Here is a 27,679-nt window from a genome sequence, read left to right as displayed (position 1 = left end):
TTACAAATTTACTATTAAAAACTGAAGTAAATTTAATCACTAAGGGAAGTTATTTAATCTGAAGGGAAGGCATGTGTTTCATCTTAATCTGAATGGTGTGGCTAGAATAGTCAGCCTGGCTATACACTGTTTTTAGGGAAGATGAGACATCTGACCTCTGAAGTCTAAAACCTTTTAATAAATCAGTAAGATAAAAGCTTCGGACAAAGTATTCACACCTATATTCCACACAATATTAGACAATAAGAAAATAAATTCCTTATGCTTCAGGGAGTGCTGGCTGATTTTATTGAGGTAAGAAGAACTGTTTTGTATGAAGATTTTCCTTGGATGAGAACAAGTGGAGGGCAGAAGGCTCTTGCATTATGGAAGTAAATATTTCTGTGTAGCTACAACTTGTTACGTATGTTGGAAACTACAAATACTGAGTAATGCCAGGAAAACACAAATATAGCAGCCTAACTGTGTAAAGTAGTTGGACTGACGTGATAAGACTAATATAGATCTCTTTCTAGCAGCCAAATCCGGTGGAGCAGCGTTACATGGAGCTCCTTGCACTACGTGATGATTACATGAGGAGACTTGAAGAGCTACAGATCACAAATAATTCTAAGATATCAAATTCATCAGCCTCATCAGCATCTCCCTCACAAATGATGTCCCACGTACAAACACATTTTTGAAGAAAATGTTGGCTTCATTCTATGCTGTGACAGCAAGCGGTGCTTAACATAGATCTATAGCATAAAGACAAATATTTTAATGCCTTACATTAGACTGTCCTAACACAAATTATTTTAGGTTTTCTTCATCTGAGGAGGACTTCAAAAGAAGCAAAACCAACTCTTCAATTACGTGCCTTTCAGAACCTGTGGACTGGGAACATTATTAGTCAACTTCTAGTTATGGAGGGCTCTAAGAGGTATTTTGCAAAGTGTGGTACAATTGAAATGAAATTGATTTATTGTTTTCATAGGAATGCTTTAATTTATTACATTCTAGGACATGTTCCTGTAAGCAAATTCATGCTCAGTCTTACATGTCTTGAATAAACACATGAATGGCAACGGGAATATTCACGTTGTGTAAAATCAGGTATGTGTGTATTCCTGCTAGGAATATATTTATGGGAGTTCATGAGATAAAAATAAATTCTATTGTAAGATTTCAGAGAGAAGTGGTGAAATTTTCTGGTTACATAAGAATTACAAATTTTACTTTTTTGAAATACAAATATGGAAGGGATTTCACAAATATGTTTCTAATTAAAAATTCAAATTGCTCAGTAGGTATCAAAAGAAAAGATTTTTTTTTTTGTAAATGGATTTTTTTTAAACAAATGAGAATTGTACTGGATTCTGAGAAGTCCTGTTTTGACTAACTGTCTAGCACTAAAGTATATGACAAATTATCGCTGTTGGCAGTATTGGTTCTTTGGATTAATACAGAATAAAATGGTTCTAAAGAAGATTTATATAATTAAAACCAAACTCTCAGAGACATTGCTTAAATATCCAGCAGTAGCCATAGTATTAAAGCTTGTGTTTGTCTTCTAAAAGTTAATGTGCCTATTTAAAGGAGCTTTTATACCAAAGTAGGCCAAAATTTTCAGTTACGAATACTATTGAAAACTTGTACATTTATAGCTTACTGTTTAATTTAACTTTTGTTCAACAAATTTATTGTAAGTATTTAAGGGACTTCAGTATACAAGATTTGCATATAGTGTGTGCACTTGGAGTGAACCGTACAATGAATTCTAGTTTCAAGCCTTCATTTCAGAGGCTTCTTGTAAACCTTCAATTTGATCCTTTCAGGTGTTTTTTAAATAGTTGCAAGCACTTCTTAGGACAGCACAAACCTTGCTACTTGCTATTTAATTAAAATTTTGCATTTTCTCAGAAGTTCAATGATATTTGGGCAATCCAGGAGATACTGCAATTCAGAATCCGTAGAGGGCTGTAATATTATTTTAAAGGAGATGTTTTCATGCTTAAGGCTTCTGTCATTGTAAATTATTGTACATGTGATGAGTTTTGAGCTGCAAGATATAATAGGATTATATATAAATTAAGTTTTGTGTACGTATATATAATATAGTTTATTAGAAATTCTGCAAGTTTATAAAGTGTAAATATTTTGCATATGAAAACTAAATTTAAAGCTATAGTTCCATAAAGTCAAATTTTAGAGGACATATTTTGAGAACAGTATTTTTTTTGAAGGAATAAAAGTGTACCGCCTCTTGATTTAATTCAGTATATACACTGAATTGCACTATTTTTTCCAGGGAAGCTCAGAGCCTATGGTATATATGTTCTAAATACACATGATTTTTATTACTTATTTTTGTCCTCTAAATTTCATTTTCCCGTCAATGTTGTTCAGTGTATGTTTCCAAAATAACAACATTGTCCCAAAATCTTGACTTGCTAAGGTAAATAAGATGCATTACATCAGATAAATGAAGAAGGATACTTGATTCTCATTATATACTTTATTTTTTGACAGCTATGCACACTCTGGTTTATTTGCCTTCTACTTACTTGTGGTTTATTAAAAAAGCTATTTTTATTAGAGTATTTAAAGTTTCTGTATTTGAGTTGAACATGTTGGTGACATCTCTGAGCAGTGTAGAGAAGTTCAGAAATTGTAGTAGTTTTTTTACTGTGTAAACACTACGTGGTAACCTATTGCATTTGGGAAAGTGTAATAGAATGAGAAGGACCTTTTTGCACTTCATTACATATATACCATTCTTCGTATTACTGGTTCAGTCGGATTTCAGTCTTTGAAGCTCTCTAACGTAGCTCTGTGTGGGCTTGGATTTTTTTTCAAGTTAACAGATAAGATACTTGTTTTAATTCTGTTTTTACATGGCAATATTAGGCAAACGTAGAGCTGTTCTTAATCCAGTGATTTCTGGAAAATACCACTTTAAAACTGTTGTGCGGGTAAGCATACAAACTGATCAATGTTAACAAAACGTTTCTCCTTTCGCCTTCACTGTGGTGATGCCTCCTGTGCTCTGGGCAGGTGCAGCAGCTGCCCTGGTCACCATGGTCTGTGACCTCTTGTACCTGTCACGGCCAAGATCCAGCCTGGGGAAGCTTTTGAGGTGGCGGAGTCCCAGGTGCCGAGTGCCTTTTTCGGGAGGGGTGGAACAGCAGGGCTGGGATCTGAACACCAACAGCTCTAAGCACCCCATCTCCCATTCAAAATATCCACCATTTACGCTATTGTGGTTTTTTCCTTTCTGTATTCTTTCTTCCACGGACCCCAGAAGATAACCTAGTTTTTGTGCTGGGCTTCAGTTACTTATTTAGAAAGTTTATTTCTTGAATGCCTTATCCACCCCAGCATCACTCTTATGGGTATACCTTAGAGCCGATGTGTGTTCTACCTCCTTTTGACGTGTTCTTAAACTCTGCCTTGAGTTCAGTTTTTTGTCTCGCAGTGAGCATTCAGTGTCATGCTTGAGAGAGCAGCTTTTTGTAGCTGACCAGCGCTCTCGGGTTAGCACAGCTTCGGCCCCGCTCCTTGGGTAACGCAGAATGGAGCAGGGCGTCATTTGCCAAGCGACTTTGGGGCGGGGGAGGGAGAGCTTAACATCCGTCTGCCGTGTATTTATGTGAAGGGGGAAAATAATAAATAAATATGTCGGTTTTAAACTCTGTGCCTCTGGCAGCCGTTTTCGCGGCCGGTCGGTCTCTCCAGTAGCGGGGCTGCCCAGGGCCGGGGGTGCGGGGGTGTCTGAGGCCCCGCGGCCGCTGTCCCCTCAGCGCGGGGCGGTGGCGGCCGGGCCTTCCCCCGCCGCGCGGGGCCGCTGCCCGCCCTCCCAGCGGCGCGGAGGCCTGTGGGTAAGCCCCGCCGCCAGGTGACAGCTCTCGGCCGTTGCCGGGGCCCGGGCCCGGCCGGGGAGACGCCGCGGAGGGGCGGGAGTCCGCCATCCCGGCGGCCGGAAACATGGAGCGGGCGGCGGCGGCCGGCCCGGCGGTGGAGGGCGGCGGCGTGGGCCGGCGAGCCGTGCGGGCGGGGGGCGCCGCGGCGGTGGGGGCAGGGTCGCGGCAGGCCAGCACCGAGACGCTGGACAGGTGAGCGGAGCCCGCGGCGGGAGATGGGGCCGCGCTTCCCGCGCTCGGGGCGGGCGCCGCGGCCTGCGCTGCCCGCGGGGCCGGGAGGCGGCGGCGGGCGACCCGCGGAGCGCGGAACCCGGCCTGGGGCGGCCTCCCCGCCCGGTGCCCCGAAACCGGCTGGGGAACGGAAGCGGTGCGGCCGGCGGGAGGCGCGGAGCCCGGCCAGCCCCGGGGACTGCGAGCCGGGCTCTGCTTTTGTGTCACCGCGGAGATTGTCCCCGGCCGGGGAACTGCCCGTTGTCAAAGTTTCCTGCCCGCGGTTGTGTGCTTCTCGTCATTCACGTCACCCTCTGTGCGCAAGCTGAGGCTGCCGGCAGGATTTTGGCCGGGTTTTTCTTTGCGTGGGAGGCAGTCCATAGTTTCTGATCTTTGCAAACTCCGCTGAGGCCGTTCTCAGATCTTAAATCTTTATTCCCTATTTATTTTTTTCATGCAAGTGCGTGTTTCATCCTCAGAGGTGTCACAGTCCCCAAGCAGTGCAGTGTCCCCCCGGTGTCAGTTCGTCTCCAGGTGTGTGCGGTGCCTTCCTGTCTGGTGGCAGGTGCTGGGCTGGCCGCAGGTTAGCGGGCGTCACCGGGGGTGTCACCGCGGTGTCACCGGGGCCAGGTGTCACCACACCGAGTTCAGCAGGTGCTGGCAGAGCGATTCCTTCCTTTACAAGTTTCCAGCTGCAGGCAGCCTTCAGGGTTGGTTTTGAAAAGCCTTAAACAATGAATACGAACTAACTTAAATCTCACCCAGGTGAAAACAAACAAACAAACAAACAAAACCCCAACACCTTAAAAAAGACTTTTTAAAGATCAGTGCCAGGTTCCCATCCCCGTGTTCTCTTTTCTGTTAGGAGAAACGTGGAGTTTTGCACCATTCTAGCGCAAGTGGAAATCAAATGCCCCCCTGCTGTCACCGAAACTTACATCTTAGTGCACTTTCTTATCTTAGTTTTCATCTCTCTTTACCTGGTCTTGTTCTACTCTGGAGGACTTATATTGTCTGTTTGTCAGTTATAACGTCTGTTGTACCAGGCTACGCTAATGTGCGTGGCCTCAGATGAGACTGAATGAAAAGGCGTGTACTGGGATGTGTCCCGCTTGGCTGGTGGTGATAAGTCACATCGACATGATCAGTGTCCTGTGGTCCGCTGATACAACCTGAGACACTGCCTGCAGGAGGTGGACCTGTTTTCACATGCGTTTTCCTGCTGCTCTTAACTTTGTTGATGTGATTCCCGGTGAAGATAAACCATAGAAAAATAAATCATTTTCTTAATTAACAAGTAAATGCTTATTCTGAAAAAAAACAAAACAAAACAAAACAAAACAAAAAGAACAGAAAACCAAAAACATAGGCAAAGGGATGCACTAGAAATTAAGAGATGTGAGAGAAGGAGAAATATACGAGATCAGAAGGGCATTACTGTGGGGTTTAGCTCATGCGCTCCTTTGCACAACTTACGTGACAAGTTTGAGTGAATCTGGACTCAACGTCTGCACTAACCTGAGGGTTATCCTCATTATTTAAGCAGAAATATAACAGATGTGCTTTAGTTGCAAACCAACGTTTTGCTATGTAGTGCTGTGTAGAATTTTGAAGGTGGGGAGAAAGCTACTAAAATTTATTGGAGAAGTTCTGAAAGAGCTTTCATTTCAGGTGTGAAGTTGTTGCATGCAGCTTCACCTTATATCTACTTATCCTAGCAGTCTTAATGTAAGAAAAGACCTCTAGTTAAGTAGCAATTGGTCATCTTATGCCGTTATCCCACCCTCTTAATGTCCAGTTGTGGTGCACTGGTTGGTACAAGGTATGCGTATGCAGTTAGTCACTTCGGTGTCACGGAATACACACAGAATCTAAAGCTAGTTTATGAATGAATATTAAAAAATGAATTAACATTTTCTTTCTGTGTTTGGCTTCTGAATAAGCATTGAATCTGTAGAACAGCCCAACTAAATTGTTTGAAGAAATGGCATTTATCTAAGACATCAGCTGAGGCGCCCAGGGAACAGTTCCCTCTGGCATTCCCTGTTTTTCCTCAGATTCTGGTGTGTTTTGAGGCACCTCAAAGCCGGTCATTGCTTCTCACTCCCAATACTGTGTTATTTGTGAGCAGCACTAGTTCAGGTGAAAACGCATCATCTGGGATTTAGTGCGGTTCTGCTGTTCAGATGCTTGTTTTTAGGGTTCCTATGAACACCTTACCCTGCAGAATTCCTAGCTGTGGCATGGGAAGGACCATCCTGAAGATAACTCAGAGATTATTTTATGAATAGGAAAAAAAAATCAGCTAAGTTACCGTTTAGAAAACATGTACTTTCTACATTTAATATCAATATAAAATACAATACTAGTGTAGTTTAAATTTAAATACTAGCATAGAGTAATTTAATTTTGAGGATTTACTGAATAATCAGGAAATAATAATAAGGAAAGTGTAAGGAGTTTTCTGTTACTTGACCAAACTCATTCCATGGCTGCTTTCAGGAAAAAAAGGGCCCTAGGGCCCTAACTGGCTTTTAACCTACTGATAGCTCTACATCTCTGATAAGATCTAGTAAAATTATTTTCCCTAATTTGATCAATGAAATAGTTGTCTTCTGCCCACAAAGCAAGCTGATTTTCATGTTACTGATCGTTTATGGTCTTGTTTTCTGGATGTGCTCAGTTGCTCTGCTGTTCTCAATGTACATTGTGAATCACTGCTAAATAATTTGAAATGTTCTGGTTTTGTAGCCCGACTGGATCCCACGTGGAATGGTGTAAACAGCTGATAGCTGCAACCATTTCTAGTCAGATTTCAGGGTCTGTCCCATCAGAAGGTGTGTCCAGAGACTACAGGGTAAGTGCCTTGAAAAATGCATTGATTTGTTTAAGATGATAAAAGAGTGAATGATCAGGGAAGTCCTTGCTACCTTGATTAGCAGGGGGTAAGTACTTAAGTGATAGCTGAATGTTTCAGAACTGGAAATATCTCATCATGCGTAGGAGTCTTTTGAATCTGCTTTGTGTTTTCCTCTGTGTTTGGAATAGTGACATTGAAGTCTAGTGAATGAAATTTGAGAGGTGAAAGAAAAATGAAAAGTCAATGTTTTGAATAAAATGCCAGAAGTGAGTTGTCTTTTCTTTATATTACCACATTAAAAAAAATTGTAAAGCAGATTAATAGTTACATGTTGGAATTTTTTCTAGTGTGTGTCATTCAGAGTACAAAAATTGAGCTCCCCAGATTTCACAGAAAATAGATGTGTATGTCTTTGTTGCCATGCAAAGAACATAAATGACTGTCATTTTTCATGGGGTTTCACCAGAGATAGAGAATTTGATATAAAACAATCACCTTTTTCATTCCCTCTCAGCAACATTTTTGTTACTAAAGTAGTGATTGCACATTGGTTTACCTAGTGGGTTCCAATATGCTTTTATACCCCTATTCTTTCATGCTTATTTGCCGTTTCCTATATGCAGCCAGCCAATGAACTATCAAGAGTGGAGCAGGTTCCTTCCCTTACAAACTGACTAAAGTCCCCTGGGTTTCAAGTCCCTTTAAGGAACACGGGCAGCTGCTCTCTAGATCTGTTTTTCTTCCTAGATTTGAAACAGTTTAATGGTCTTCATGCAAAATGACTACATGAAATTTTGTCTTTTTTTGGTTCTAACTAGATTTTAGATTATTTTCTAATATGCTCTGTGATTAAAAAGAAACAGCATATTTTAGACTTTGTGACAGCAGATCAGGTTCAGCCCAGGTCTGAAGATGAATCCACAGAATGTTTTTGACCGTACTCTGCTTAAAAATTCACCTCACGGAGTTCCCGAGTTCCACACTATTGGCACAGGCAGCAGCTTATACTCATAAAAAAGTGTTGCTCTTCCACACTATGGCAGGAGAATTGCAAATGCTTACTGCAGGTCAAGGCTAACATCTTTGATAAAACATTGTGGGAAGCCTTGCATTACAGCTGTCCATGTTCTATTTGCCCTGTAGATCAAGGACTTAATTTTAGTGAAATCCAAGCTTGTAAGCTTGGTGTTCAGTTTATCTCTGAGGTAGAATGCATTCCTCTGGAATAAAGAACACTTTTTAATTCTAAATAACCTCCTTCTCTATACCGAACTTATCTTGGGTATTATTTAACAGAAATAAGTCTTTTAAGGCCCATTTAAAATTCTACATCATTCTCTGTTTCTTAAAAATGAAAGGAAAACAAATAAATATGCCTGGCAGAATTTAGAATTTTGTGTATAAATTCTTTTTGGCACCAGTGCATTTCTGTGTTTTGAAAACCCATGTTTGTGTATAACATAATGGAAGTTTTTATTCTAGAATATCCTTAGTCACGTTCAGGACCACTGAGAGGCTGCGTTTATTCATTACTACTATGGAATTCACATATAAAAAGATAATGCCCATTTATAAGTCAGTTTTCCTTTGAGACATCTCTCTTCTGATGCATGCTGATCAGTTTTCTGGGCCTTCATTACCTTTGGTTACCTTGAATTGCTGCAATTAGAGACTGTCTTACAACAACTCAGAAAGTTCAGGTAGGGCCAGTGGTTTGTGTTTGCTTCTGGAACTGGTCAGGCAGCTCTGTTGCTTTCTGCTGCATTTACCAGGAACTCTCTGGGTTTTAATTTCTCTCATGCTTTTTTTTTTTTTGTTTTTATGTTTCAATCAATATGTTTGCAAAAACAGGTGAATATATACATTCCTGTATCTAATGGTGTTACTCATGTTACTTGGTGTAATTTACCAGAACGTAATTTAGTTGAGGGTGGAACCAAAGGGAAGCAAAGGAGCTGCAGATGAATGGTGGAGCACTGAGCAAGCTCCCGCTCGCTAAACCCGACAGCGACGTGATCTCACTCTGAACTCAGCTGTGTCTTTGACATACTCTCTGCCTCCTGAAAATTTCTTAGATTATATTAGCCGAATACAGACACCTTCAGAAATGAGTTGTTTTTCCATTGGAATCTAAAAAGATATGGTGGTTATGCTGTTATTGCAGGCTTGTTGTCTTCCACCTAGAAGGATTACCAGGCTCTTTCTTCTCTTTTCACAATAGCACATTGTAACTGGATAAAAGGGTGATTAGGAATGAATGTTTCAAAAGACCTTGGCATTTGTCACATCACTAAAATGAAGTGGCAAGATTGTTTTTAGACCAAAACAACTCTGCAAATGATTGCTACTAGATCTGCATAGTTTTGTTCTTTCACAATCTGGCTATAATTAAAATGTTTGGAAGTCGAGTTCTTCTGAAAAATCTGATGACGTAAGATATAATATCTTTAACAAATCAAATCTGTGTGTTTTGTTGGATAACATTTTATATTTTAACTAACAGGTGTACAGGAGGCCTGTTATACGGGTAAGATTACCTTTGGCTAGCAGTCCAACGGCCTCCTACCTGTTTGTCTTTTGTGCTGTGTGAGATCTCGGTGTGTCAAGTGTTCTTTTTTACTTCATTAATGGTTTTTATGAACCAGTCAGACCATTTTGCTATGCAGTGCAACAGCTTCTTTGCCATAGAAATGCTTTATATATGTTCCAATGTTTTCGTGAGCAATAAAAGTCAACGTGTAAGAGAGCAGTATTTTAAAATTATGTTACAAATGTGCAATACTAACTTCAGTTTTATTGCATTAATTTTGACAAAATGTATGCTTGCAACTGAGGCTTACATGCTTTGGACTACAGAGTACTGTATTAGCAGCTCTAACGTGTTATCTATGCTAAAGAATATTCGTGGTAAAAGCATCACGTCTTTGTCTATCCTGTTTAAATATGATAGCAATTCATGCTTGCCTTTGTACATTTTACATTAATTGTTGCCACCCTGTCGTAGGATTGAAAGTTAGGTTTGAAGTTGAACACTAATGCAATGACCTGCATCTTTTTAATAATAATTTTGAGACTACGTCTTACCCGTTGTTCATTGGAGATATAAAAAGAGCATGCCTTGTTTTCTTGTCCCTCTCTCGTAGTAACATTTATGGAGTGAGAAATGATCTGGATAGTGTTGTGACATTGTTCGTGAAATGTGCCCAACAGTTTTATTCGAACAAAGACCTCTTGTTCAGTCTCAAACCAAGAGATGAAGCCTGAATGATTTCTTTTTCTCATCCGTTGTTTACATTTGAAAATGATGTGTTTAATCCAATCATACAAATTCACAAGTTGATTTTTTTTTTAATAGAAATAATAGTTCCGGGTTGAGTAATGAAAATGGATTGGTTTTGTTCAGTTATTCGTTGTTCCTTGTGAAGGCTTTGATCTTTCAATGATCTGCTGTGCTTGTCTCCTCAGTTTTTCTTTTTTGAGGGTTCTGTAGAAACACTGTACAAAGAAAAATTGACTTTAGCAAACATTTGTAAATTTGGATTGAAGCTGATTTAATAGTCTATCAAGTGAGGTCTTTGCATGTGAACTGGGAATAATAGACTGTCATGAGCACAACTTTGCTCCAGTTGATAAAGAAAGAAGGCAGAAGCACAATTTTGTCTGAAAGTATTAAAACAATTACTTCATATGACCCCATGACATTTGTCCTTCTTTCTAAAGCATGCAGGGACCTTATGTTTATTAAAGAGATTTAATTAATATTCAGGAGTCACTGCCAATAGGATGCAAAAATAAATTAACATGAGAATGTGAATTATTTGCATGTTTTGCTATTAGGAGTAATTTTAGGTTCTGTAAAGTTACTGACTAGATTCCCAGCAACAACACAGAAGTTGCTGGAAAAATACATGAAACAAAAAAGCTGGAAAGTTAAATTAAAAACATGTTTACACAGTAAAGCATTTTTAAAATTGTCTAGATACTTCTATTTGATGTTGACCTCTTTTTTTCCTTGAAAGATTGCATGAATTTCCCCCTAATGCTACCATTGCAAGCTGTACTCAATTTCTTCTCTTGATAAGCATGTGGCATACTTTTAATTCATTTTCTTCACTATAAGGTTGTTTGTCTTAAAAAGACAGTGCATACTTTTATGTTCTTATCTACCAGCACTGACTCTCTTATGAAGAAGGGAGTAAATTTTTCATTTTGTGTTGTGCCAAATAACATTAAAATGATAGTGCTAATAGCTTGGATTCCCTTTTGTGAAAGTAGTTTGTGCCAGGAGTGGGAGATTTTGACTAGCTAAACTGGAGTTAAAGTATATGCTGTCTTTTTAAAGAAAGAAAGAAACAAAAAAGATTCTGTCCTTTCACCTGTTGTCTGCATGTTTTTTCCTGTTACTTCTCTCTTGCCCCACTGCTGCCTCATGCAAAGCAGGAGATTCAGGATGGACACAATGGCTTTCATTCTGAAGCAGAACCTGATCAGGTGGCAAGTTTTACTCATCTTTCATTCATTAACTGTGTAGCAAGGTACTATATATTAGTACTTGTACAGTACATAGAAATCTTATATTTCTCGTGTAAGAGAATCCATAGAAAGAATTTAGTGTGTTAACTGGTTATTTTCTAGGTAGGTTTTTTGTGTAGTGTAATGTAGTCTAAAATGTAATACTGCAGGTAAGCCCCTATGTGACAGAGCACATCCGTGCTTTGGAAGTAGTGGCTAATTCTCTACACATCATCTTCTTTTCTGATTGGGTGCTAAATATAAAGTTCTGTTAGTTTCCAAGAAAATCTAAAGCCAGAGATCAATTTAAATATCTTCAGGAATTATTGATTAGTGAGGGCAGACAGATCCTACAAATTATCTGTGTTTGGATCAGAGCTGTAATACAAGGGAAGAGTTATTTCTTTACTGCAACATAGCTCATTATATTTATTCTCACTTCAGGATGTAAAGAGTTGAAACCTTAATGTCTCATCACGTTGACCCGAGAGAGGTCACTTTCTCATGTGGTCCTCTGTAAAAGTACCTCAAACACTTCTATTCTTAACTAAAATCCTAAGTACATTTTCAATCTTAGCTGCCAACAAAGGACCCAAAGGATTGATCTTGTATCATTCAGGAATGAAGCCATTTGCCTAAGTGAAAATGTATGGAACTTGTCCTTATTTTAAAACTGCTAATTGTTCTTCTGTATTTCATTATTACTTCATTCTTAATCTGACCTTCTGGATCCAAAATTCTTATAATGGACCTCTTCCATAACCTGTGGCACTCAATACGGTATTGATTGAAATAGAATATTGTGGAGTGTTTCTGACTTCTTGCTATCAAATATACAAAGTTAAAATGTTAAATAAATAAAGCTTCTGCCATATAATTCTCTCAGATGAACTGAGAGTACTCCAATATTAAATAAACAACTTTAAGAGTATAAACAAATCATATGAGCTTTAAAATGTTCTCAAGTCGACAAAATACCCCAAATAATACCTGCACTTAGCAAAAGGCTAACAAATTATTAATCACAAATTTGGGCTGATATTGTTCATGTTTTTGTATGCTATCTGTAGCTAGCATGTGAAACTAATTGTTGCATAAATGCTTTATTACTAATACGTTACTAACTTTTATGTCTGTGTAATATTTACAATACCGATTTTGGAGGGGGGGTGTTGTGTTTGGTTTGTTGTTTGTTTTTTTTTAACTATGGTACCGTTTAATACAGTTGTGACTTGTAAAAAAGATGCACTTCTTGCGTTCCAGTAATCTGATAGTAAAAGCACTTTGCATCAAAATGTATCGATGTAGTACAGATGGGAAGTGAAATTTACTCATGGTTTTGGATTTCTGCCAGGCACTGCGGGATGGAAACAAACTAGCACAGATGGAAGAAGCTCCACTTTTTCCCGGAGAATCAATCAAAGTTATTGGTAAGCCTACTATTGAGTACTGCAGTGAATACTGTTAAATCACTAGTTTATTTATTTAAAAACAGAATATTCTTTCCTTTAGAATTTTCTTATTTTAGTTTAATGCCACTTTAGATTAGTCAGTTTGATGTGAATTTCTTTTCTTTGTGTTTTAAATCCAAATGTAGGAAGGAGAAATCAGTTCCAGAGGATGACTTGCTCCATATAGATAAATCATTATTTTTCAGGAGTTAGTTTGTTCCGTGTAGGTGTATGGGTTGTATTTTTGCTTGGGGATGCCAAGGATTATGTCTCAGATTCAAAAGCTTCAAAATTGTGATAGTAAAGAAGATGACATGGACAACTTGGTTTCCAGTTCTTAATGGGAGTTATTTCTCTTTGGCCTGTGAGGGCAAGCTGTGCATTCACAGTACAGTGCTTGGCTAGAAAAGAGTATAGACTCTTTCAAACAAAAGTGGAAATGAAGATACGGGCATTTCCTTAGAGGTCAGTTGCGCGCACATCAGTGATTGCCTGTTTGGGTGCAGTCTGGGGTGAGGTGGGTGCTCTGCATCCTGGGGCAGGGAGCGGAGCCCCTGCAGCTGCAAACAGCCCCGGGTGCTCCTGCAGCCCCTGAGCTGCCCCCAGCCCCGCTTGCTCCATAGTTGCTGAGCAGCAGCAGGACTGGGGAATTCAATTGTTTTCATTGTTGAGATACAGATGGCTCTTTCAGTCCTGGCAGTATTAGAAAAGCAGGCTTTCCTGTAGAGGTTTAGCGTCAAAATCTTACAGAACTGCAACAATATTGCTGTTTTTAAATAGAAATAGATTTTTATGGAACAAATGTCTGTAATAGTAAAACAAAGCTTTAATTGGTTTGTTTTCCAGCTAAAGATGTTATGTATATCTGTCCATTTATGGGAGCAGTCAGTGGTACACTAACAGTGACGGACTTCAGAATGTATATCAAAAGTGTTGAAAGGGTAAGACTTCACTATCTATCTGCATATTGTTTCAGGTAGGAATTTACTGAAGTAGATTTTGGAAAGTGACAAATTTGGTGTAAGTGAAGCGTGATGTTCCATAGCGGTCCGTTAAACAGGAATTATATAATAGTTGACTCTAATGAAACATACATGAATAATTTTAGTTTGTATTCCTCTTAATGTAACAAAATTCATTTGTTTCATACACAAATTTCAGGATCCACCTTTTGTTGTTGATGTTCCCCTTGGAGTCATAAGTAGAGTTGAAAAAATTGGAGTACAGAGCCATGGAGAGAACTCATGTGGCATAGAAATAGTTTGCAAGGTATGGTGTGATAGATATTTATTCATATTATTTTAATTTCATTTTTTCTGTAAGAGGAATCAGCATGCACGTGTGCTGTTTTTCTGTCTGCTCAGTTCCCTGTATTTGAACCCAGCTTCATTTAGATAATGTATTTCAATTCCTCTTATGATACTTGCAGTCTCAAGCACTTCTGCCTTTTGTCCCAACAGTTACTTCAAAGGACTATTTTTATGATATCTACAGCTCAAATGACGATCCTAGTCATGCGATACGAACACTTACAGAACTTTGTTCTAATGTGGGTTAGATATGTGACTTAGTGCTACAAATATGCCTTCCATCAAATTTCTTACAACTGTTTGTTTTGTTTTAATTCATCATAAAGTGAAATAATGTAACTTATTTTTGACAGGATATGAGAAATTTGCGGCTGGCCTATAAACAGGAAGAGCAGAACAGACTGGAAATTTTTGAAAACCTGGTAACACGTGCATTTCCTGTGTCTAATGGGCTGGTAAGTCTTAAGATGTAGAGGAGGCTGTCACTGGCTCTTTTCTTTTTGGAAAGTGTAGGTGGGGAAGTACAAGGGCTGTATAACAAACATTGAAATGTTGATTCTTAAAATCTGTTCCAGAACGGGCAAGCTACTCTGACCCAGTTTCCTTTTTGCATTAATTCATAAAACATTATACTCTGTCCTGCTATCACTGAAGTTAGTTTGTACATAACCCTTGAGATCTAGATTTGCCTAATGTTGCTGATTAAAAATACATATGTATTGACTCTTATTTTCTGCAGTAGATAATTCAGTCTAGAAGTTCTGCCCTAAACAAGAAATAGGCGCAATTAGTCTTAGTATTAGTTAGCTGCAGAATGCTACTTAATTTGCTTCTGTGGGTAAGTAATTGGTTGGGAAGTAGGAGACCAATTTTCTCATCCTGGCTTTGCCACCGGTGTGTTGTATGATCACAGACACGTAACTTCTACTCTCTCTGTTTCCTATCTTGATTTTGTCAATTATATAGCATGTACTTGGAGGAGGAAACTGTCTTTTGTTTTCTCTGTAGCACAGTGTTGTCCAGGTTTGACTGAAGCTTTCATGTCTGCTGTTAAAGAGTTTTAAAAGTGTTACATTTAAAATATTATAAAGTTTACTGTTCTGGAAATTATCGTGCATACAGCCCATCAGACAGTAATTTATGCTTTTGCTGTGTTTTCTTTAGCCGCTTTTTGCATTCAGCTATAAAGAAAAGTTTGCTGTTAATGGCTGGAAAGTGTATGATCCTATTGCAGAATATAAGAGGCAGGTAAGTTATATAAGTGCTTTGGGTATTACGTTTTTCTCCATCTCCCCCAGAGCCATTTAAACAAGAAAAAAATATTCAAGAAAACCCCAAATTTTCAGCTCAGGCTACATACAGAGTCTATCTAGATCGCATGTTTAGGTAATAAAATGCAAGTGTCCTGACTTTGAGAGTCAAGTTGGTCTGTCTTAAGATGCATTCTTAAATCCACATTTTCCAAGTGCTGTTTCTAGAAAATGTAGGCTTTATAAAAATTTGATTTTGAATAAGCAATATTAAACAGAAAAGTCAATGTTGTTTGTCATGGTAATCCTACAGTTTCCTAGTTGCAAAAGTATTTTTATTTCACTATACGATGACTTTTTATCTGAGTGAGCAGTCTCTTTGAATGGTTATCCTGCATATCAGTTTTAAAAATAATAAATAGGAAAGACTTTCAGTGTTTTGTTTTATGACTTAATATGAAGACCTAAAGTTTATAGCATATTTAAAAGAAAAATGTAGACATGTTTTTTTTAGAGTAGGTAGCATGTAAAATTTTTCATTGCCCCAAACTGAGATGTATAAAGGTCTAACCTGAAAAATACAAACTTGTTTTGCTTTCATACAGGGCTTGCCCAATGAGAGTTGGAAAATATCCAAAATTAACAGCTCTTATGAGCTTTGTGATACATATCCTGCTGTTCTTGTTGTGCCAACCAGCGTAAAGGATGATGACCTCTCAAAAGTGGCAGCTTTTAGAGCAAAAGGCAGAGTTCCAGTAAGTGAAACTTCTACAAGTAGATATAAGTGCTCTACAAATTTGTAGCGTATAAGAAATTATCAGAGTTCTTTTAGGCTTTGTTTTTTTTTAAATAGCAGTGGGCTGGCTTCCTGCCTAAAAGTGGGGAGCAAAGAAAGAAGAATTAGGCTTGATGGGTTTAGAGCTGAAGAGAGTAGCTCAAATGTGATTATTGTGCCAGTCATAATTTTTGTTTAGAGTTAACACTTCTAGGCCACAGTAATATCTGATGCTAATTCACATATGTGTTCTGATTTGGTGTGGGATGTGTTACAGCCAGTGGTGGGGTTTTTCTGAGAACAGACGAATTTTGCAGGTAGCATAAGAACCCCTTTAAATATGTTAAAAGGTGACAATTTTCATGCTATAGATCTGCTTAGCAAGGTAGTGTGCAGGTCCATAGACTTCCATGTGGAAGCAGCTTTTCTTCCTCTATTGTTCTTTTTTTCCCCCCCTAATTAGTAAGATGGAGTAGCAGGCTTAGTTTTTATTAGCAATAAAATCTAAGATGTTTAGAATCACTTTGGATTTCAAGCTCATATTTGGGATGAGCAGTACTAGTGTGCTGTCAATATCAGTTTGCATCAGTTTGTCCTTAAATTTACGTTTCTGATTCACTGGGAAATTATGCCATGTAGTCAGTGTGACTGTCTAATTTCACTCTGGTCTGCTGCTTCTATATTAGTATAGCAAACTAAAATGATTTTATTTTATTCCAGGTCTTATCCTGGATTCATCCCGAGAGCCAAGCAACAATAACTCGATGCAGTCAGCCATCAGTAGGCCCAAATGATAAACGTTGCAAAGAAGATGAAAAATATTTGCAGACAATTATGGATGCCAATGCTCAGTCACATAAACTTATCATCTTTGATGCCAGACAGAATAGTGTTGCAGATACAAACAAGGTAGGTTGGTATCATAACCAGCATTAGCAGTGCTATCTTTATTAGAAGGCTGAAAATTGAGTAAGAGATGAGGATGAGGAGAACTTGGTGTTGAAAAGTGATTAAAAAGGCTCTCGAAAAAGGACACAGGAAGGAAGGTAAGTTGCTTGTAGCATTCTGGAAAGCCCAGCAGGAGTTGAAGGCAGCATGAAGACACAGCTGAGAAATGATGCAATAAAGCTGACAGAAGACCAAAGGTTTCAGTAGTAAAAAGAGGAAGGTGTATGGGTATATTATCAAGTGTAGCCTAAAATAAATACCCTAGTGCTTCTTAGGAAAACAAAAGCCAAAATACGTTGTTATGAGTATTAAAATAATCCTTTATCTCAGAAAATCCTGAAATGTGACTCTCTCAACCTTATACTGAAGTCCTGTACATGTTCTTTGCTTTATCTGTTTTTACTTTTTGAATGACAGGCAAAAGGCGGAGGATATGAAAGTGAAAGTGCCTACCCAAATGCGGAGCTGGTCTTTCTGGAAATTCATAATATACATGTAATGAGAGAATCCCTGCGTAAACTTAAAGAAATAGTTTATCCTACTATTGATGAGACTCGGTGGTTATCAAATGTGGACTCCACACATTGGCTGGAATATATAAGGGTAAAATACTTTTGATGTGAAATATCATTTTTTTTTTTAAACCATGTTTTTAACTTGCATTTCTGAAAATATTACTAAATAATGTCTAGATTCAAGCGTGTTGCTTTGATCAGGATAATTATGTAAAAAAGCTTTATTTTTAATGGTCACTTAGAACATAGCATTTTAAACATTCCGTAATAACTTTGTATTTCCAGTTTTATGTATGGTAGGTAATGAGTTAATTCCTAATAGCACAGTATCATATTTAGTGTTGGATAATGTTTTATTTTATTGAGAGGGAATATTTGTGAGCAGTCCAGGGTTATCCTTGCTTTTTGGAAGAATGCCCTGGGAACTTCAGATAATATTTGAACAACTGCCAAAAGGACTTGACTGTGAATTCTGCAGTCTTTCTCATCCTTCCCTCCTTCAATGCAATGTTAGTGTCCATGTGTTGTCAGGCACCTACATTTTCATGGGTTGTTTATAGTCAGTGCTCTACTGGGTTATAATCTGCTCTATTATTTAACATAACATTAAAATAAATCACTACCATTCTCAGTTTTACAGTCTGTTTCACTAACCTCTGAAAGGCTTTTAGAATAGATTATTTCATTACCACATTCATTCCCCTGTTTATGATGAATATGAATGGAGTGGAATTTGTGTTATTAGCAACTGGCTCAAATGTCACTCATGCAAAACGTATTTGGGACTGTTCATTAGTTTTACTCTTCTATTAACTGGTGCTTGCTAACTGCTGCAGGAGAACCAGTAGAGGGAGCAAATACTTAAGAATTAAACAAATTTAATGATCTTTTGGGAACAGTTTAATTTTCACGTTCTCTTGAAGTTGTACTATTTCAAACAGCTTTGAGAATTGAGTATGTGGAAACCTTCTCTTATCACCTTTCTAAGGCTCAGGTGGTGGCAGGAATGGACCTCAATACCACTGCTGCTCAGATGACAATAGCATAACAATTTGAAATTTCACTTAAATTATTTTAAAGAGTTGACACGTGTAACATTCTTCATGAATCTGTCCCATAAGTGATGCTTCACGTTATGGTGTTGATGGCACAAACTGCAGTCTGATTTCTTAGCATCTCCTTGTGCATTTATCCAAGAATTGCTTGCCTTCCTGTTTGATTTGACTTGTAACAGCAATCAAGAAATCCACAGCTTTACTCTAACATATCTTCTGTTTTCTGGGCTCAGACCAGTGTGTCTGTGTCCCAGTTTAATGCGATGTGTTACTGGAAGTTCACCTTCCTAGTGCTGGGCACCCACAGCACTTTGAATCTGGTCCAGGAGTGTCTGGGGAGGCACCAGTAGCATCTGTGTGTTTGTGTAGAGACAGTAGTAATGCAGGAGTAGAGTCATTTAGTGTTTTTTGCACATGCAGGATGTTTCCTTATGCCCTCCAGGGTACTTTCTGTCTTGTGCTATTAATTTTAAACCATTCTCGTTTTCTAAACCAATCCAAAGCCAGCTATTCATTAGGAGCCTTAACTGAAGTATTGTGGTGGTTGCTAAGTTTTGAAACATCTATAAAGAATAATAATAGTTTGTGGAGGAAACTGTTTTCTAAAGGATTTTGTCCAAAGTAGAGTAAAATGCTTCACCTACTCCACAGATATTTACTGAATTAATAGTAACTCTGGTTTCTGTTTCCCATTCTCTGCTTATTGCCTGTATCTCTTATATCCTTTTATTTTTGTCTGTTATCTTTCAGAGACATCTGTGTTCTCTTAAGGACAAGTTAGAGCAAACTATGGCATACCTGTATGTTATATAGATTAGTTTTCTGCCTTTATTGAAGACCAAACTTTTAATATTTGCACTTTTTTAGTACAGTAGAGCTTTGTAACTGAACTAATTGACAATTAATTAGTTCAGACCATCAGCTCTGTTCTCCCATAGATGCATTTGTGTGGTTTCCTGACATTTCCATCCTGGCATCCTTCAGTTTTACCATAAAAGATATGATCAGTGAAAGATAATAAATGAAAATTGTCTCTAAAGCATGGTTCTTGAAATGGCTTTGAAGACTGATCTTGTGAACAGCTTCTGCAGGGGATGCTGTCTTTCCTGCTTCCCAGAAGACGTTTTTACATGCCTGGGAAGGGAAAAACGCAAGTATTTTGCAAGATTCCACTTTCTGATGTTGGAATGCAGAATAGGAATTTCTCTGTTGTCCTGTTCTAGTGGTTGGCTTTTTTCACATATTTTTCAGTGTCATGATAGGTCATGTTACAGAGACAAATCTTCACAGGAGACAGATTATTCAAGATTTTAGGAAACTGCAGAGCAGCAGAAGAGAACAAGAGAGGGTATTTTTGTGAGGGAGAATAACAAATTCACACAGGTGATCTGAGCCCTGTGCCATCTCCATCCTTGGCTCTCCAGCGCGCTTCTGAATCCACACTGCTCATGGCTTCGATACAATGTGGACTTCATGCACCAACAGCTCAGCACAGGCTCTCAGCGAGGCAGCGCTGGGTTTATTTGGATTGTATTTTTATTCAGATTAGCTGGATAGTTTGTCCCTTTCTTTAAACTTAGTAGTTGAGAACTGAAAGCTGGGGAAGAAAGAGTGATTGATTACTGTGAAAATGAACTTTAAAAACATCGAACTTTCAGTTTTTTTAATAGGTTAATGTGTCTTTTCATAATGATACAGAATTTCAGATTAAATTTAGGGAAGGATTCCCAGGTTCTTTGGCTACGTGCTACGAATAAAGGAGAGCTGGTAAGAATTCCCTGCTGAACAACAGACTGCACACAGTTTTTGTACCCCTAGGAGTATGCATACCACTATCTGGAGAGCTCCGATTTAAAACAATGTTGTCCAGATGATTATGTAATTAATCTTAAATTTTTAAGTATATTAACCTTAGGAGTATAAAAATTATAACTTTTTTATAGTGTTTTGGTTACTATTTAATATGCGTGTTTATTTTTGTTTATTAAAGATGCTTCTTGCTGGAGCAGTAAGAATTGCGGATAAAATTGAATCTGGTAAAACATCTGTAGTGGTACATTGCAGTGATGGCTGGGATCGAACTGCACAGCTTACCGCGCTGGCTATGCTTATGCTGGACAGCTATTACAGAACTATCAAGGGCTTTGAAATTCTTATAGAAAAAGAATGGATAAGTTTTGGACACCGATTTGCAATGGTAAGCTGAAAGATTTAATGTGCAGTTTGTCACCTGCAGGGCTTTTCTTTTATCACTGTACTCTGCTGCATTTTAGTTATCATCTCTGGTGTCCTTCTAATGGTGTGAGTGTGTCAGAGAATTGTGACCTGTTCGTTTTTAACAGGAAATCTGTATGTGAGGTATAATATAATGTAAATAAGAATTAAGTGGCTTCAACATAATAGTTTAAAAAAACACGTTTTTTTTATGAGTAAGAGAGCTTTTAACACATTGCTTCATCTTTAGCAATCTTATGAATGGAGAAACAAGGAAAACAAAGTGTCTAGAAGGTAACATTGCTGGAGCCATTACTCCAGTTTAAGGATGAAGTCTTTATTTAACACATGGGCTAGTGGGGAATTAGGACATAAATTATTATGACATTTTGTGGGCTCTGACTCTAAGATGGTTTAGGAGAAATCACATGTAGTTATGGCAGGTGGATATGGAATAAATGTTGTTTCAGTACAGTCTTAGTAAATACCTGACAGTTTGACCTGTTGGTATAATAGAAATAAGTGGCTGTGCAGTGAAAGATGGGGAAACAACTGGCACAGCTTTGACCAAGTGTCTTTCCAGCTCTACTCAGTAGCAAAGGCATGTCCATAAGTGAATATTGGGATGCATTTTAGTAGCTGAAAAATACAGGTTAGCGTTATGGAAGATTTGCTTGTCTTGTTCACCATTGGAACATATTTAAGAGTTACTCAGCTTTGAAGTGTTGTGATGGTACTGCAAATATGATAGACTGAAACGCAAAACTTGTTTTGACTTTCAGCGAGTAGGACATGGAGATGATGATCATGCTGATGCAGACAGATCTCCCATCTTCCTTCAGTTCATCGACTGTGTTTGGCAAATGACAAAGCAGGTAAAATGCTTAAGAATGTATTTCTATGAGGTCTCAGTCTTTACCTTGGAAATGTAATTCATGTAGGAGAACACATTCCTTTGCAGAGCAGCAGCCTGTTTTCCTGAAGCTGGTTGTGCTATGGCTGCACTGTGCGAACATAGGGAGGCTTTTTGCTCCTAGTAAGGTACAAAGAGCTACAGTGGAAGTATTGACTTGAACCCAAAATACCAGGAGTCCTTTTTGTTTAAAATAGGCTTTAAAAGGATCCTCTGATTATGTAAATGAGGATTATTGATGAGATAAATGATATATATTGCATATGCACTGGTGGAGTAAATGTTCGTATGGATATATATTGTCCTTAAGAAACAGCAAAAATCCAGGCTGATTTTTTAATGGAGGGGAGGAGACAGTTCTTCTATATATGTTTTGAATGTGAAATGTAAGATAATGTTGGCATCACTATGCATACGGGACAGCACTTCTAACATACAAGCCTATTCTCAGAGAAGTTTTCTTACTTCCAACACTGTTTTTACCTCAGGATCAGGAGATCTTTGAAACCAGTGATATTTAAGATATCAAAATATCAAAGTTCTCATTTTTTTTTCAGAGTATGTGAAATTATAGAACAGCTTTAGCCTTCATTTTGCTTATTTGTACCTCCATGAGCATCAATTTTTCTGAGCTTTTATATTGCTGTTCTTTAATGGGGTTACTGAAGTAGGTTGTTCACATGAAGGCTTTATTTTCAAGTAAATTAGAAGTGCTTGACTCCTTTTTTTCTTTTTCTTTTTTTTCTTCTTGAAGCCTAACAGAGATCTGGGCTTTTATGGTGAAATCTATTATACTGAATGAAGTCTACATAGTATCTGATCTGTTTTGAAGAGAGGAGAGTAACTGTCTGGTTCCATATGAAGTTAGCATTTCCAGATCTCTTACCTTAGTCTTCTTGGTCTGAACATGGTTCTTAAAAACTCGCATAATAGTTTCCAAAACTTGTAATACTTGTCCAGAGTCCCTTGAAGACTTTCTGTGTATCTGTATTTCAGCATTAATGTGCTGTTTAGTATGGCTGGAGAAAATAAATGAAACCTTTTGCCCCTCTCTCAGAGGACATCTAATGACAATAGCAAAGAGAAGCAGTTCTGAACACCTGGTAGGAACAAAAGTCCTCTGGGGAGATCCTTAGTTGAGAGCAGCTTCTTCTATTTTTGTGATCTGTCTTGCTGCCTCCTATTTCTTGCTATAAACAGTTTAGTTCCGTCTAGTTCAAAAAATAAAAGGGGATTTGGGGCAAGGAGGAGTCTGTGAAACATTTTGCCAGTGCCACACGTATTCAAAATCTGGACCAGAAACTGTTCTGAAATTCAGGAACAGCAGCAGCATTGAAAAATCATTAATGTTACAGCAGGGCAAAAAATTGAAAACATTCTTGGAGAGTTTTTGCCCACTTATTTTTATTTTTCTGTCAACTTCAACACCTAGAGAATAGATGTTAAGATTGTGATAACCTTGACAGGGGCCTATGAAAACCAGGATTCTACTTTATCCTTGTGTACATCACTTGCTCATAAAACATTGCTAGTTTCATGCTTTAGAATCTATGGTAAACATATGTGAAATGTTCCGAAGCTCGAATAAATGGTAATGACTGTGGGAGGGTGTAAGGGCTTGGGCTTGGACGTGGGCTCAAAGCAAGGAAATTTTCTCTTCCAGGCTTTGAGAACTGCATTCTTAAAACAGGTGACTTAATACAGTGAGAGAATCTCTAATTTCCCACTAAGAAGCAAATTTCCAGATACCTTCAGACAATGAAACCTAATCCTTAACAGCCTCATATTTTCCCTTGTGTTTTATGGTCTTCACGACACACAAATACAGTAATAGAGAACTTGAGAGGAGAACATTCATATCAGATTTTAATAAAAAACATATGGTGAAGTGTTTTCTCTGCTCTGTTAGTAAATTCTGATGATTTTGAATAGCAGATGTCAAATTGGAAAGGCCACATGTCATCTGATTAGGTACTGATGCCCTCTTAAAAATGAAACAAAACTAAAATTAGCAAGTAGCATTGCAGCTGAAGTAGTAGTTCTCCCTTTCATGCATGGTGCCCACATAGGACGAAGGTATGTTTAAAATTGGTAGAAAGTTGCACCCCTTTTGTTACCAGATATCATCCTTTGCCAGAGGTGCATTCCTCACTAGATGCAGTAGTATACTCTGTTATGATATCCAGTGTTCAGTTAACCCAAATCAATCCATTCCACAATCATAAGAACTATTCCGCAAAGCTGATTAAAAAGCAGGTTTATTTTCTGTGTCATCTATCATCAGACTTTTGCACAAGATAATTCTTCTTTTTAAACAGCTCCTTTACAAAAACCCCCAACAACTCCAGCAGCATCAAGTGGGAGATTTTAATGACCCATGTGTTCTCTCACAATTAGTGGATTTGACAAGAAGTAAATTTTCATTTGGGGAATTTTTCCACCTGAATCTTCAAACAGACGCTAATGGGCTTGGAACTACAGATGAAAGCATTTTTAGGTCAGTGATTTTTCAGCAGTGGTAATAGAAGCTTTACAGTCTTGATATATCAGCTCCAACAGTTCAACTCTTGTATCCAAAGACAGAGTTTCAATAAAATGCTATCACTTATTAATAAATTAGTTGGAGTGCAACCACTGATGTATGGAATTTTGAATATGCTTCACTGGATTGGAATAGCAGCCATGTCGGCATCCATCTGATTACTGTGGGCCCGTCACAACACAGAACCCAAATGTGACAAGGCTCATTAAGTGCTTTCAGTTAGAGAGAGTCCCTTTAGGAGAGGCTTTGTCTTCAAAGTTATTTTGAAATATCATTTTGATCCTTTGCAAATTATTTGTGCTCTCTCTATCTGATTGCTGCTTTGGGCTGGACGCAGGAGACTGAGGTCTGAGAGCTACTGAATTTTCTCCTGACTCGGTTCGACGCACCTGCTTATCAAGTTCTGTTCATCCCTTTACAAAATCATAGCTGTGTTTTTAACATCATCGTATTGTAATTGAGTTTTGGCTTGATTTCCTTGAGAGAGAAAGTGCTGTAAGTGATAACTTTTGAACATGACTGAAAAAGATAATTTGATAATTCCTGTATGTTTTATGAAAACAAATGGGTAGGTGATTGAAAACAAACCAGTGATTTGAGAGGGAAGCACCAGTGCATAATCTGTAGCAGAGTCACACGCATTTTGTGAGCCATGATATTGATAACTTCTCTTCTCAAAATTTTCAGTTGATATTTGGTATATCTTAGCTTGAGAAGTCTTGGAAAGAGAATGTTTTTGCAATGTTTGACTTAAATCTGTCTTCTTTTAAAAGAACATTGCTTAAAACATAGATCTTTCTGCATTTAATACAAGCACACCTATTGTGTATTATTCATCTCTTTATATTCAACATGAATAAACATTTGCCCTTCATAAATCACAGATGACACTGAAGAGGAGTTTCTGGATCAGCTGGTTCAGCCGCAGTCCCAGTTGCTGCGTTCTTCCTCCTAGCTATGCTTGTCGTGTCTTTTTTTCATTTGAAGTAGCTCTCGAGTCACTCATGCCAAGGTGTTCGGTATTCTTCAGTGGCACATGACAGAAACCAGTCTACTACTTTCTTCAGATCTGGAATATTGACTAGAGATTGCTCCATATAGCAGGAAATTCTTACGAACCTGTAACTTTGCATTTTAGACTTCAGTAAAGATTTACTCCTTTAGTGGGAATGGACAAAAATTGTTTCATTTGTCCTGAAAATTAGTCTCTTATTCTCTTTAACGGGAATGAGATAAATGCTACTTCTTAAGTTTTCCTTTAGTCTTCTAATTTGTTTTTTCTTCTAAATGTTTTTAATTCCATATCTGTGTTTGAGACCCTTGTCATACTGAACGCAAAGTTATTTTGACACATCAAGCAGTTGCCATATGCAGTTCTATCATAAAATTTGATTGAAGAAAGACCTTTTCCATCTGAAGAGGTAGCAACCCACGCAGTTTGCATTCATTTCTTCTTTCATGATTTTTAGAGCACTACCGATTAAGACAGATCTTAAAGATTTTGAGTATTTGCAAATTTCTAACCCTGTTTCCTAGAATGTAGCAAGTAACTTCTGCTTACAAACAAAATACCTGGTGGTGCTCAGTGGAATAACAGGTCTTTCATTTCAGATGTACAGGATTTATTTTCCAATATAAAAGAAGAGGGATTAAAGGCTTATTGTACAAAGCTGATGGTAAATTAAAGGGGTGAAACGGACTAAAGTAACTTACTTGGTTAGAAAGTAAAAGAAACATTTTAAATATAAGTTAAGCACATTGTACATGCAGTAGTCTTTATTATCCAATTCATTAAGTGTTAGAGTAGGAAAGAGAACTCTTCAATGTCATCATCATATATTTTTTCCCCAAAATTATTTATTGTCCTGTAACGAGAGATGAAGCATATGTTGAGGACAGTTTGAGGTGGGTTATAATAGAATGCTTTTAGAGCCCCTTAAAATGAATTGCTTTGTGTCACCAGTTTCACATTAGCTAATGTTTCTACCTTTGTATTCTAGTATACTTGCATCAAGAATGTAAGGTTTGTCTCTGATGAGTATTTATAAAGAAGTAAGCAGGTGAAATTTATTATTGCAATGGGAGGTACTGAAATTGGGAATTTTCCTGAAAATGATCACTAAATAAGAAAAAAAAACATATCTGAATATTTTGATTATTTCTTATGTTTGAGTTTCTTCCTTTCTATACTGCTTAAGAAAAAAGTTTATAGTAATTTTACCAATTTTTTATTTCAGTTTCCTGCAGCCTTTGAATTCAATGAGTTATTTTTGATCACCATTCTGGATCATCTTTACAGTTGTCTCTTTGGGACATTCTTATGCAACTGTGAAAAAGAGAGGTTAAAAGAGGTAAATAGCGTAATACACTATGGTATTGTATATGTTCAGGGGGTTGAGGGTACTGGAAAGTCCTCTTTCAAACATTTGTAGCCAGCATATACAATTTTAAATAACCATTATCAAATTATAATAGCATTTCTTGTGCTGTTCACTTAACAGCATAATCAGATGGAACTTATGGTTGAAAAGTACAGAAATGTAAATATCTAAATAAATGAAGTTAGGACTCAATGAAATACTTCGAGTTTGGAAAGAAAATTTAAGAAATTGTTTGTTAATATTCCAAGTACACTGTTGCTTACTTTTGGCTTTGTTGTTTTTAATACTTGTAAGTAAGTAACAATTCTTTGCCATATTTAGCTTTGCTTTTTTTTTGTTTGTCTCTACCGCTTCTGTAAGGAAAAAGTTGCGTATAAATACCACAAGATGGAGCTGAATAACATGTTCTCAACAAATGCAGGGTTCCCAGACAGCTTTCTTTCATTAATGAATAGTCAGATGCAATTCTCAATAAAGAAATGCAATTTAAGACACAGTGATAGTAGAAACACATGCTTTACAACACTGAAAGAGTGTAAAATTGCAAGGTGAATCTGATGTAAATTCAGATTTCCAGTCTTCGATCTAACCATGATTATGCTGATTACATTTAGAATAATACAACTTCCAGAAGTGCAAATAAAGATAAAATAGGCATTTTAAAACATAATACCAATTGATAGGAGCAAATAGTGTGAGTGGGAGAATTGAATAATTATTTTTCACAGGTGTTGTTTTGGATCTTCCAAACTGTATATCTCTTCACTGTTTTTTTTGGCAAAGCTAATTTACTTTTATTTTTGTAGTTGGTCGGCATGTAACCATATATTTAAGTAGCTTT

General features: G+C 37.7%; 2 protein-coding genes across 9 annotated transcripts in view; both read left to right on the top strand.

Moving 5' to 3' along the window:
- MTM1 (myotubularin 1) overlaps positions 1 to 3,671 on the top strand; it is a 40,459-nt gene extending 36,788 nt beyond the window's left edge. For 2 of the 4 annotated variants that reach the window (XM_005512241.3, XM_065077844.1), the window contains exon 16: positions 519 to 3,671. In XM_005512241.3, the coding sequence (XP_005512298.1) occupies positions 519 to 683 (165 nt within the window). In that variant the 3' untranslated portion in view covers positions 684 to 3,671. Of the gene's footprint in view, positions 1 to 515 lie in introns of all 4 variants that reach the window. The other 2 variants (XM_005512240.3, XM_065077843.1) reach the window with 1 other exon arrangement.
- A 180-nt stretch (positions 3,672 to 3,851) lies between these two features.
- Positions 3,852 to 27,679, top strand: part of MTMR1 (myotubularin related protein 1) — a 36,410-nt gene continuing 12,582 nt past the window's right edge. Inside the window, exons 1-15 of one of the 5 annotated variants that reach the window (XM_065077839.1) lie at positions 3,852 to 4,094; positions 6,864 to 6,969; positions 9,476 to 9,499; positions 11,413 to 11,463; positions 12,839 to 12,914; positions 13,782 to 13,876; positions 14,097 to 14,204; positions 14,599 to 14,700; positions 15,410 to 15,493; positions 16,101 to 16,250; positions 16,991 to 17,179; positions 17,636 to 17,821; positions 20,779 to 20,985; positions 21,785 to 21,877; positions 26,695 to 26,808. In XM_065077839.1, the coding sequence (XP_064933911.1) occupies positions 3,967 to 4,094; positions 6,864 to 6,969; positions 9,476 to 9,499; positions 11,413 to 11,463; positions 12,839 to 12,914; positions 13,782 to 13,876; positions 14,097 to 14,204; positions 14,599 to 14,700; positions 15,410 to 15,493; positions 16,101 to 16,250; positions 16,991 to 17,179; positions 17,636 to 17,821; positions 20,779 to 20,985; positions 21,785 to 21,877; positions 26,695 to 26,808 (1,713 nt within the window). In that variant the 5' untranslated portion in view covers positions 3,852 to 3,966. Of the gene's footprint in view, positions 4,095 to 6,863; positions 6,970 to 9,475; positions 9,500 to 11,409; positions 11,464 to 12,838; positions 12,915 to 13,781; positions 13,877 to 14,096; positions 14,205 to 14,598; positions 14,701 to 15,409; positions 15,494 to 16,100; positions 16,251 to 16,990; positions 17,180 to 17,635; positions 17,822 to 20,778; positions 20,986 to 21,784; positions 21,878 to 26,694; positions 26,809 to 27,679 lie in introns of all 5 variants that reach the window. The other 4 variants (XM_065077838.1, XM_065077840.1, XM_065077841.1 and 1 more) reach the window with 4 other exon arrangements.

Source organism: Columba livia, chromosome 12 (genome assembly GCF_036013475.1).
Source record: "Columba livia isolate bColLiv1 breed racing homer chromosome 12, bColLiv1.pat.W.v2, whole genome shotgun sequence".
NCBI lineage: Eukaryota > Metazoa > Chordata > Aves > Columbiformes > Columbidae > Columba > Columba livia.
This window is presented reverse-complemented; position numbering and strand designations above follow the sequence as displayed.